The sequence below is a fragment of the Acromyrmex echinatior genome, chromosome 1 (genome assembly GCF_024713525.1).
Source record: "Acromyrmex echinatior isolate Ae372 chromosome 1, ASM2471352v2, whole genome shotgun sequence".
Lineage (NCBI taxonomy): Eukaryota > Metazoa > Arthropoda > Insecta > Hymenoptera > Formicidae > Acromyrmex > Acromyrmex echinatior.
Window position 1 is genome coordinate 18840839 of NC_141852.1, and position 12314 is coordinate 18853152.

General features: G+C 34.8%; 2 protein-coding genes across 3 annotated transcripts in view; both read left to right on the forward strand.

Annotated features, from left to right (window-relative positions):
- Positions 1-12314, forward strand: part of LOC147911031 (cytotoxic granule-associated RNA binding protein tiar-1-like) — a 120244-nt gene that overhangs the window by 35901 nt on the left and 72029 nt on the right. The window lies entirely within an intron of this gene.
- Positions 56-10578, forward strand: LOC105154892 (uncharacterized). The gene is made up of 2 exons (XM_011070676.2): positions 56-468; positions 5020-10578. The coding sequence occupies exons 1-2, from the start codon at positions 454-456 to the stop codon at positions 8404-8406; spliced, it is 3402 nt and encodes a 1133-aa protein (XP_011068978.1). The 5' UTR covers positions 56-453; the 3' UTR covers positions 8407-10578.

Here is a 12314-nt window from a genome sequence, read left to right on the forward strand (position 1 = left end):
CCCACATCATCTTTTTGTACGCCCTCTCTCTCTCTCTTTCTCTCTCTCTAGTCCTCTCTCTTCCCTCTGTACCCTTAGGCGCACTCACTCTCTCCTCTTCCCGGGTCTCCTTTCCACGATTCACCCGGCAACTCCTCCAACTGGTAGTCTTCTCGGAGTCTATATAAGCGGAGTCTTCATACGAGACTGAACATTTTTTGTGTTAGTATTGGCGAGTCGTGGTGCTCGCTTGTCAAAGAGGCTGCGGGCCGACGAATGTCAGTATGGTGCGCGTGATGTGTTACACGAAAAGCTATCGTTAAATCACATACGACAAGCTCCGGTTAGGCGCAACTTCCCTTAAAGTGCTGTGGTGAGAAAAGCTGAAGAAACGCTTCTAGAGTAAGGAGATCTACGTAGTGCCAGATAATCTGTGTGTACAAGTGCCAAGACTGCGGTTTACGTGCGTGTATTATGGTTAAATTCAAGGTAGGTCACAGAGAGTTTGAATTGTGCTTTGTTTAGTCAGAGTGTTTATCATTTCAAGGAATTAATAGAAATGTAATTAATACATATAGCTTTACTAACTTAAACAATAAAGTGTTTTTATTTTACATAATATTTTTTTAATTCTTAATTCTGATTTATATTAAAATACATCATTTCTCTTGAAAAATCTGGAAGTTTTGAATATGTTACAAATTTTATCAGCTTAACTTAATTCATACACATTCCTTTTTTTAAATTAATTTTTTAAAAAGCTATTTATTTAAAAATTCATTGTTATTTTTAATATATACTAATTTAGAAGAGACATTCAAAAATATTGATTTCAGAAAATAACAAATTTTCTCGGAAAAATAATGTATCTAATTGCAATTTTTATTAATAGAATTGCATTTTTTATATTGTATTAGGTGTTGGAATTAATTCGTAGCGTTTTTAATGAAAGAATGTTATTTATTTCACATGAGCATTAAAAAATACATTAATGAAAGTACTTCCCATCACTTGTAAAACGCTACGAATTAATTCCAACACCTAATATATAATGCTCTTAATATTTTAATTAATAATATTCATTTTGATCATACATAAAATTATAAATATTATTTCATATGTTGATCAGTTAAATAAAGTTATTATTGTTTTATTTATACTTATTTAAGTAATATTTTCTATTTATTTCTATTTATTTAATAGAAAATATTAATATTTTTTATATTTAAGTAATATTTTCTAATGAATTGTAATAAATTATTTTAATTGTGATTATTTTAATTGTGATTAACTAAAAATGTTATTGATTACTTTAAAAATTAAACAATTTTTATTTTCAAATATTATAAAATAAAAATAAATATTTTTCAGTAATGAATAGTAATTTTTTTTAACTAATTTAAATTAAATTTTATTAGACATTTAATTTGATTTGATAAAATTAAATGTTGTAATTTAAATTTATAATTATTTCATATTTCATATTGATTTAATTATTCGTATATGCAATATATGTTTATAAAATAGACATTACTGACTTTCGTATTTTACTTAATCAACTTTTTAAATATGTATATGTATATGTATTACGTCAGTCTTATCAAAGAATGAAAGAAAGAACAGAATACACACTCACTTTAGTACTTAGAAATCTCTACGACTGAAATAGCGTTGCACCCTCGATGTGAATAAATTTCCGTACTAATAAGGGAGGGCGCATGCATTATGAAAGGAGTGTACGATAGGGGTCTTAGGAGTACGCATTATCGATAATTCTACTGAGACTATTTCCAACTAGAAATTAAGTAATTGGCGGTTTCTTATCGGTGATAACGGCTAATCTAAAGTATAGATCGAATTTATTTTTTGCTGAACAAGTTAGTCCTTCTACTTTAAATCCTCGAGAATTTTTTGCATATATTATGCATAGAAAATGTAAAATTATAATGAAGGATTAAATAAAAGTTAATTGTATATTGGCTAAAGTATATAAGTCATTGCACCTATGTGCATCACAATGTGCGTGAAAACGAGAGTTGCGTGAGATACACGCGTTTTCATACGGGCAGTAAAAAGTGCATCCTTATGCAAAAGTAATCTAAGTATGAAAGTGGCTATTTATAATCACGAAAAAAAATAAAACAAATATTAAAGAAAATAAAATGTCTTTTATATTATAGAGATAGCACGTTTTCATTAATCACGTACGTGTAATCGATGTTTATAATTATGGCACATATTTGAATTTCAATGTAAATGCAGATTCGATTTGTTCATTACTTCCTATTTACGCGTGCTGTATGCAGCGTATGCTATCGAGTCACTTTGTCAAGTATTCAACAACAATGTAATTGATGAAAAAGCAAAATATGATATAAAAACGAGTAAAATTTTTTTTTAAATATAGCTACATCATTAATTTTGTACTTTATATAGCTGATGATTAAAAAAATGTTCTATTCCGCATTTGTATAATATAATTCAAGAAATGTGAAAATATATATATATATATTTCGGACAAACATATCCCGGTTGATTGAACTTTCTTTTGTTGACCTCGTTTACATTGATGGATTGAGTGTGTGCTATCTTGTAAGTCCTGTACTTACTGTACTTACTGTATTAGCCTAATCAAACAATATTATTTTGATTTATTTTGATGATTGTAGATTGGATTGCAGAAAGTGAAAAGAGAAGTTTCGTTGTAATTATTAGCATTGTCTTATAACTCTGCATTAAGTTTGTGTGTTTAAACTTGTTATATGATCAGATTATTTCTCAAGATTATGCATATTCAAAAAATAAAAATTCTTTTAATAACGTTCATGAATATTAAGAGAAAGCAATTAATAAATTTCGACAAAATAATTTGCATTAATGTTATTAATTAAATTAATTTTATTTATTTTTATGGGTCTCTAGAAAATTACTGATAAATAAATTTAAATCGGCCATCGATAGGATATAAATTGCATGAAAAATTAATTGCACGTAACACGTATTAATTATAATTATTATAATTTTTTGCATTAAATATAAATAATTATATTATAACCGATGTTATAACATGATTATAAAACAAATCATGATAATAAATCTAAAAAATTTATAAATCTATAAAATTGCAAGTATACTAAAAAGTATAATTATTTATATCTACAATAAAATTTCATTTTTCCATTTTTTTAGCCACAAATTAATTAAATTTTGAGCTGACTTAAAACATATACGTTTTATGAATAAATAATGAAATATCATAATAAGAAATGAGACTGTAGTAGTATCTTCAAAAACGCAATTATTTGAAGCGGCAATCATTGCAATACATTGCCGGGTTGCAAACATTTCCCGTGGTCTTTGGAGAAAGTACGGTTGATTATGTTAGCCTTGCATCTCGGCCATCGTGCCACTTAAAAGAAGCCAATGGTTTCTTACCGGCATTGACAGACGGTGAGCTTGTATGTTCTTACCGCTTCTTCTTATCGGCCTAATATTTTATAAAAGAAACATAGAAATGATATTAACTATTATAATTGTTGCAGAAAATTGTATTATATATAATTTGTTATTAGAGCACAATGCGATAATTAATCGTACAAAATGTAATTGCAAGTATAGTATTTCAATAAGCATAGTTTAAAAATATACGTATATAATGTTATCTAATGTTATCAATTTTTTTATATATTGCAATAGAATTAGGAGGCTAGGAAATTTTATTGTAGCGCATATGTTTACTAATATAGTAGTAATCTAATGCCGATTACTTCACATAATACGTAGCATAAATAATAGTTTCTTTCGCAACAGATATATGACGAAATATTTATGACGAATATTTATGACGAAAATATATGTAAATTTTGCGCGTTCTAGTTTTATGTGTCATGGAAAGAATATTTTAGTAATCATTTTAAGAATAATCGATCAAGAGAAATGGTTTTTGTAGAATGATTTTGTAGAATACTTTTTTTTTATAAAACATGCAATTATGTATCTTTTTTCTAAATTACTAATATATATATATGTAACAGTTCTTTGTTCTAAAAATTGCCGCTTTGTATTAAAAATAGGCAAAGTTAGCATCTTAAAAGAAATCTCATTTATTCATTTTTCGTAATTCCTCTTCATGCAACATCTGCTATTCCGCTTACAATTGACGTAATTATTCACTCACGTGCACGCTTCCCTAAAACCCAGAATGTGTAAACGTGGCTTTACATAATTTTCACATATGTTGAGATGACTTCCCGGGCTTAAGCGAATAACGAGTTCTCACGGCCTCCAATATGGCTACTGTACAATAGCGAGCATGGGTGATCTTCATGTGTTCTGCGAAACTATTCTTAAGCGCCCAATGAACTAATTAGAACACGTATAATACGGCGTTTCGGATGTTTGAATGAATACGCGCAAGACGTAATTATTTCTCTTTCATTTTCAATAATAACACAAAGGAATACAGTGTTTATATAAATATAGTATTTACGTAGTGTTTACACAAAGGAATATAGTGTTCATAAAATATAGTGCTTACCTATGTAGCATGCATTTGATATGCATTTGATTTTTATAGATACGTAAAAAAATAAAAAACGGAAGAAAGTATAAAAGTAAAAATTAATAATTTTAATATAGTATTGAAAGATGACTTAAGAATTGTAATAATTAAATTTTTATAAATTGCAATGTTTATAACATTAAATCAACAATTATTATTTAATTAATTTACATATATGTATATATACGTATTCTACATTATAATATAGAGTAAAGTTATTTAAATAAGTACAAGAAATTAAAACAGTAAAATATGTGAAATTATGTTAGCTTTATTACAAAATAGTAATGTTTCTACTGCAATTAAAATTTCCGAGAGCTTGAGCATAATATATTATTATCTTTACATAAGTTAACTTTATCCCACGACTTTATTTTCAATATAATCATATATAATCAGTGTGGAAAATAAAAAAAAACAATATTAATCGCAAAGCCGATTCACTTTCTCCGATTCTAGTCATCCTATTCTGCTTTTAGATGCTATTCGCGCTGTTCTGCGTCCTGTTAATTGGACATCATGTACAAGCGGTAGTCAACAAGGGGACTTCGCAAGTACCGTTAACCAAGGAAGAAGAAAAATCCAAGGTTAAAGCTGAAGACCGAATAATGAATACTTTTGATTTTCCATCTCACGAATATGGGCTACCGTTGGGATCTGGTTTTAAAGGACCAGCGCCAGTATATGGGCCGCCAGAATTAGTCGGCAATCTTGGACCGACGCCTATTTATCCACCGCCACCTCCGGAAGTGCCGCCACCTGTATCGTTTGACCCTTTGGCCATTTCTTACGGACCACCACGAAATATCAAACAGCGATATGGGCTACCGAAACAAAGTTTTGGTTTGGCAACGTCTTTTTTTTCTAAGCCTATTTACGGCCCGCCGAAACTTCATTATGGACTGCCAAAACAACATTTCACACCGCCGTCGTTTCCACTGTTCAGATCACCAAAACCTCAGTACGGTCCGCCATTGAAGCTCGTCGCTACATCAAATCAGCAATATATACCGCCACCCAAGCCAGGTCATGGACCACCTATTCCTATATCGCTCGAGACTTACGGTCCACCACCTCCGAAATTAGCTATTCAGTTTAATCCTCTGCCCAATGACGAGTACGGACCACCGCCGCCGCCTGTATCTGTGCCGCAACCGCAATACGGTCCACCAGCTAGTGATTTATACGGACCTCCACCGCCAGCACCTCCACCAGGAGTTCCAGCGCCACCCACACCCCCTGACATAAAGTACGATGGATGGCAGCCCATCGCGGGATCGGCTACCACCCCTAATCAAAGTGGTCCACCGACAGATACATATGGTCCTCCTCTCGAGGCGAAGCATAATCATGCTGAAAGTTCATCAGGATCGCAATTGTCTCATGCTTCATTAAGCGCCTCAATGAATGCAAATGTGCCCAGCGATTCCTATGGTGTACCATTACAAAATCCCGAAGATCAAAATCTAAAGACATCTGTGCATGAGTCCTCGGCTTCCTCAGAGAATAACGGATTACCGCCGCCGCCGTTGCCACAGAACGAACCCCTGCACAATAATCAAGGTCCGGGTGTTATTGCTACAACCAGTCAATCCGATCATCAATTTGGTCGACAACAAGTCAACTCGCAGTATGGAGCGCCGGATGTCGAACTTGTGTCCATTGTAAATTCAGTAGGAATTGAATTGTTGCCTACAACTGGTGCTTTGAATACGGATTTTTCAGGTTTATCAGATGGTACTTCTGATATCTCATCGTTTAATCATATCTCAAATTCTGTGCCACTTCATTCGGGGTTGACAGCAAACAGTGGCGGATTCCATGTTGATGCTCCAAGCGATGGCGGAGATTCTCACGGATTTCGAAATATAGGGAACGATCTACCCTTGCAACTTCCGCAGACGCCATTGAATGATTATGGTCCGCCTTTAACTGCCACTTTTGGAAAGCCCGATAATATACCAACAGTACCTTTGCTTTCTCCTCCTTTAAATTCTTATAATGCACCACCTCTTTCCTCTTACTCGTCTAATGGACCGTATCCTGCAGCACATGGAGGACGAGGTTCATTGTTTTCATCATTCGGAACATTCGGAGGCTCTTTCCACAAGCCGAGCTTGCATTCTCATCGACTTCATGGTCCGTTCAGGCCACCGCCAATTCCTGTTGGTTCTTTGATACCACCACGAAATCGAGAACCGATCAAATTCAGAGAACTAATACCAACGGGATTATTGTCAAATATTAATCGATATTTGCCACCACCTGCAAAGCAGCAATTACCGAATCTTCATGTGCCAGTATCTTTCCGCCACACATCAGGACCGAGCAATTTATTCTCAGGCTCTTTTGGATCGTCTGGTTTATTTAATGAACACAATTTAAATTCACCAATTGCCGCGCCTCATGTTCAATATGGAACACCATTATCATTCAACGATTTTAATACACCAGCACCACACTTAACTTATGGAGCACCTAATTTTGGCCCATCGCCTTCTTTTGTTTCAACATCTTCCGGATTTGGTAATCTCTACAACGGAATTAGTAATACACTGACAACTTACGGCACACCAGTAGTAAACGCGCCATTATCAATCGGTGGCAGTTACGATTGCAATTCCTTGCAGCCACTTTTGCCCGTGAACGGGGCGTATTCGAGTAGAGGACCGTCCGCAACCGGAGAGCTACCTTTAAGCGGTAGTTTACCTTCAGGCGGAGAATTGCATTCCAGCGGAGAGCTACACTCGAGTGGAGGCTTATCTTCAGGTGGTGGAGCGCCCTCGAGCGAGGGGCTATCGTTAGGTAGCGGATTACCCGCGCATTCAAGCGGTAAGCTACAACTCGGTTTTGAAAATGCAGGAGCGCTCCCTGGAAATGTGGAGAATCACAATCCAATTTTTACGGGAAATGATTTATCCGATGTCAACAATCAAAATTCAATTTTTGCAGATAATATACTGCCACTTGAAAAACCACTTGATAATTTTCTGGGGGGACCTCCAGTGAGCACGCTGGATTTGGAACATAATGAACAGCCGAAAATTAATTTAAAAGACAGCTATGGTAATCCTATAGGATTAACTTACGATTCGTCCAACGAAGCGAGTGATACCAGAACTGTTCAAACATCTACTGCAGATGTTTCGAACGAGCTTTCCACGCATTTGCTTAGTCAGTCTCGTAACACCTACCCTGCAGCAGCATTGCTTGAACACGATTCAGGACTTTCAGCTGAAACGCGTTGGACCTCGCAAAGCTTCAATCAAGAAAAAAATATCGAATCGAATGAAGTGGATGCTAGTCAATTTCTAAAAACAAGCGAGGGTAGCGAGGCATTGTCTCTAGCCCAGAAATTGACAGCTGACAATGCCGACGGATTTGAAATTCACGGTTCCAAAGGCACTTATACATTACAGATACAACCAGCGGATGGAGGATTGGGCACTGAAAACTCGGATGGCAGCATCAGACACGATCAGGTGTTATCCAATGGTCTTCTTCAAAACATACTAGCTGCCATAGAGCAACCCATAGAGGAAAATAGCGTTACACAATTTCAAGGTTTACCGCAGGCTCAAAAATTGAATAAAGTTTATGGTCCTGGTTTGTCACAAGAAACTGACGTTACGGATCACTTTATCACCGTGGATAGTCAAGCGCAAAACAAGGGACTACAAGATCGAATCGAAAAAATTAGAGATAGAGATGAAGATAGAAAAGATTTAAACAATCAATCGTCAGTAGCTTTATTCTTTGATACTAAATACGGACAAGTGAAAAAAGAAATTAGGTCGGTGTCGAAAAATGAGCCGCAAGTCATGAGGGAAAACAAGCAGAGCAACAATAAAACAAAATCCTCATAAATTAAATTATAAATGTGCGCCTTTTAAAAATATTTTTCTTAATACTGCCTCACAATTGCCTTGATTTTCTACAGAGATTTATCGATTTCCACTTCCGACGAGAGAAAACAGATACTGCTGCTAACGTGATGCCATTTACTTTCTTTGCTTGTAAGTGATCATCAAAATCTATCAGTATAATATCGATCTTTTATTAAAATTGTATTGTAATATCTGCGACACAATTTCAAATTTTTTTTATATATTAAATACGTTACAAAAAATATACTTGATGCGAAACGCAGCCGTGTTTCTTGATAAGAACATACAATATTTTCACATTACAAGTTCTTTGGTATTTTTTCTTTTAAATGTATGACCACAAGCACAAACGATTATTTTTGCATGTATTAATATATTACAATTTCTATTTTTTTTAAAGTTGCGATAAATTAATTTTTCGCAATTCAATATTGAAACTTTCTAATAACTCGTCTGATTGCTTTTTTGTAAAAATTGTTCGAGCGAAGACATGAGATTACGTAATTGTGAGCAGAATGCTCAAGAAATACTTAAAATATCTGATCGACTGGAAACCGGAATTAGAAGGTATGAAAGGCATAAACATAAAACGAAAGTTTATGCAATCCTTTTTATCTTATTTTCATCCAAGCAAGCGAAAGTGATAATTATTTATTGGCCAGTACCGATAACATTCTATTGGACGAATCCGCTGAACCTTTCGCCTCTCACCAAGATTATTGAAGCGATTGTAGGAAGAGACGCGAGTATCAATGGCATTATTATCGTGCGAAAAGATTTCATTTTTATGAGTGCTGATCCTTTTTATCAAATGTTTGTTAAGATCCAACGAAGGATCCAGAACTCTCCGACTTTTCCGTATCCTCGCGTCAGCGGCTTATCTTACCTCGTTCATGGAAATCTCATTGACTCGACAGTTCTTTCGAGAACGAGGTACGAGGGAATTATTTAATATTGAACAAGATTTTTGTCGGATTATGGATAATCGATGCCACCATGGTTCAATTAAAAAAAGGTGGCAAAGTCTGGCATTCGCTGGTCTTGCACAATGCATGAAAACATTAAGCGCAGTACGACGAGCATTACGCGACGTTTATTAATACTTATGTAGGTCAATGGGTTACGGCATCTCTCTCGCGAAGTCTACAGTTAGCGATATGGTGTACCCGCGTAAAGTCACTTGGTCGTCCGCCAGATGGATTGATCGACGGCCTCATATCTTTTGCAATTTTAACCTTTATTGAGGTGAAAGTTCAGAACCTCACATTTAATGATCAGGTGGAATAGAACTAGGTTCCTATGAGAATCTTGTTTCGAGTGAAACGCGCATTGCTCGTCTCTGCGAACGTGCAAGCGCGTTATGTTTGGTTTTACATGCCTTTGTGACGATAACCGGCGGATGCGGACCTATTACCGTCTATCTTCTAGTCCGCTGTTAGATGCGTGCGAAGAAATACACTCATGCCGTACACGTGTTTAGGGCGCGTATACGAAATGCGGAGCAACCTCAAAACGTCGATTACTATCGGGCACGAGAGAACGCAAGCGATGTACGTTACTTCCTTCCGCCGCTCGCGTATTAACAATTTTTACGCGACTCAGGATTCGCAGTTCTGCGCGTAAGTTGAAAATGAGCGCCTGTCGTGAAAGCACATCGTTAAAATCCCGAGTGTGGCATAATCTTAAAGTTCTTGTATTTTTATGCCCTTTCGCCTGGCAAACGGTTATGCATAACTTGGTGTATTGCAGATACGTAAAATAAGTAGAGCGTATAGTTTTTAAGAGACGCTCATTGTTACAAAGTACGCAGTGACGATACTGCCAAGCCATAAAACGCATCCACTTGCTCCTAACCCATATCCACCTTTTTTTTTAGAATCTTAATTTATATACATTTTATTAGGATTTTAATTTATATTTTATATACGCAGAATTTTATATCCCATGAGTAATCGATGCATTACTCGCAGGATATAATGATCTTATTAGCCTGTATTCTTAATATACATTCCTTATGTAAATATATAAATACTTTGTAAATAGAGTTTAATTTTTATTTCTGTTTCCTCTTTCATCTTTATCCTATTCTAATTTATTATATGAGACATGATGAGATAATAAATGTAATATTGCAATCGCAATTCTTATATAATACACAGTTTTTTTCTTTCTATGTCATTAATGTGTTATGTGATTTACTCTCTATTTGCAGCTATGCGCTATACCAAGACCAACCGTAAATATTGGCATTAGCAGTGTAGGATATTACACGTTGTTTTCGAGTCCATTTGCAGAGATTGGCCCGCCGTAATGTGGATTACAAGTTTGCACATCTGAAAGTGTTTGTCTCGAGAAAGTACTCAGCTAAATCGGCGGTCGCCTAAATACCACGAATTCTGGCACGGTGGAGAAACGGAAACGTATGAGGGAATTAGGTATCCGCCACTAAGTAGAATTACGGTTATGTAAATGAAACGCTATTGCTTCGTCTTCGGTTTAGGAATGGTTAGTATCCAGATTTTCATGCTAAAATCGTTACTCGCACATTTTCCACGCGAATCCATTCACCATCAGTATTCATCAGCTTCTTTTCTCAGTATCTACGTTGTTTCGTGCACGTTTCTTCTCTTATTCTCCACTATGTTACTGTTTTGTGTTACCAGACAATACGATCATGAAACTTCCTGTGTAATTTGAAACTGAAGCTATGAGAATATTCACACGTTTTCTGATATAAAGACGAGCTTGTTCGCGATAAACCACTGGGTCACGTTGAGTAAACTAATTGACGATACACCAATGTAAGAGACATAATTTTAGTCTTTCATTAAATCTTCCAAAAATGCTACATTAAGGTTAGTTTAAAACATTAAAATGTTAATATCGTTTTAATGTTTTTTATAAAATCTCAATATAATTATATATTGTTGAACTTTAAAAATTGTTTATGATCTTCTGTCTTTAAATAATATATTATTATTAGATATTGTTTCAATTTACACACATAATTTAAAAAAATATTATATATTTTTTTTCTATATAGTTGCATAATAAATAAAATAATTATATTATTATTTAATAAAAAAGGAAAGAAAGATGTACAATTGCCGTATTTTTTTATGTCAGTACATTAAAAAAAATTGAAATATTTTTTCAACTCTTATGACGGATCAAATTTGTTATAATAAAATTAAAAAAAAAACATTATTATTATAACAATCTCGATTATAACAAAATTATCTTGTTTTTAGTTAAATTGATAGATGGATTATAATAGATAGACAGGAATGAATATATTTAGCGGTTAATGATAACTTCCCGAACTTGTTAAAATTCATCAAACCCGCATGAGACGTTAGAATTTGCTATCAGGAAAAGAGTTGATGCCTACAAAGACGAAGTGAATTTTATCAGCCTTCAAATGATCTCGAAGACGCGTAACGACTTCCTTCTCATGTAGTCCTAATCGTATGCTATATCGCATAGTGTTACCGATTTTTCGGAACGAGCTGGTGACGAGGAGGGATTGGAAGGGATCTCGAAGGAAGGTTTCAAGGGTTAGCCAGCGGGAACGTATGCATTTTTCGCGGAGCTCGGAAGTGCTTTATTTCCATACTGACGTCGTATCCGTACACACCGACAGTCATACTGATCTCAAGAGGCACGTTGTTGCCTCTTGGGCGATATATACGGAATATAAGGCAAGCCGACAGGCGGAGTCTCGGATGTATCGTTGCCGGTATGCCCGGCATAGCCCCATCGCCGAAGGCAAAATTGTCTTTCCTGTGAATAGCAAATAGTTGCTGAGAAAGAACGAGAAAAGAAAATCCTAAAAAAAGAAAATCTTCTTTCACGAGATTTTAGAGAACGTTTAGAAAATAACGATT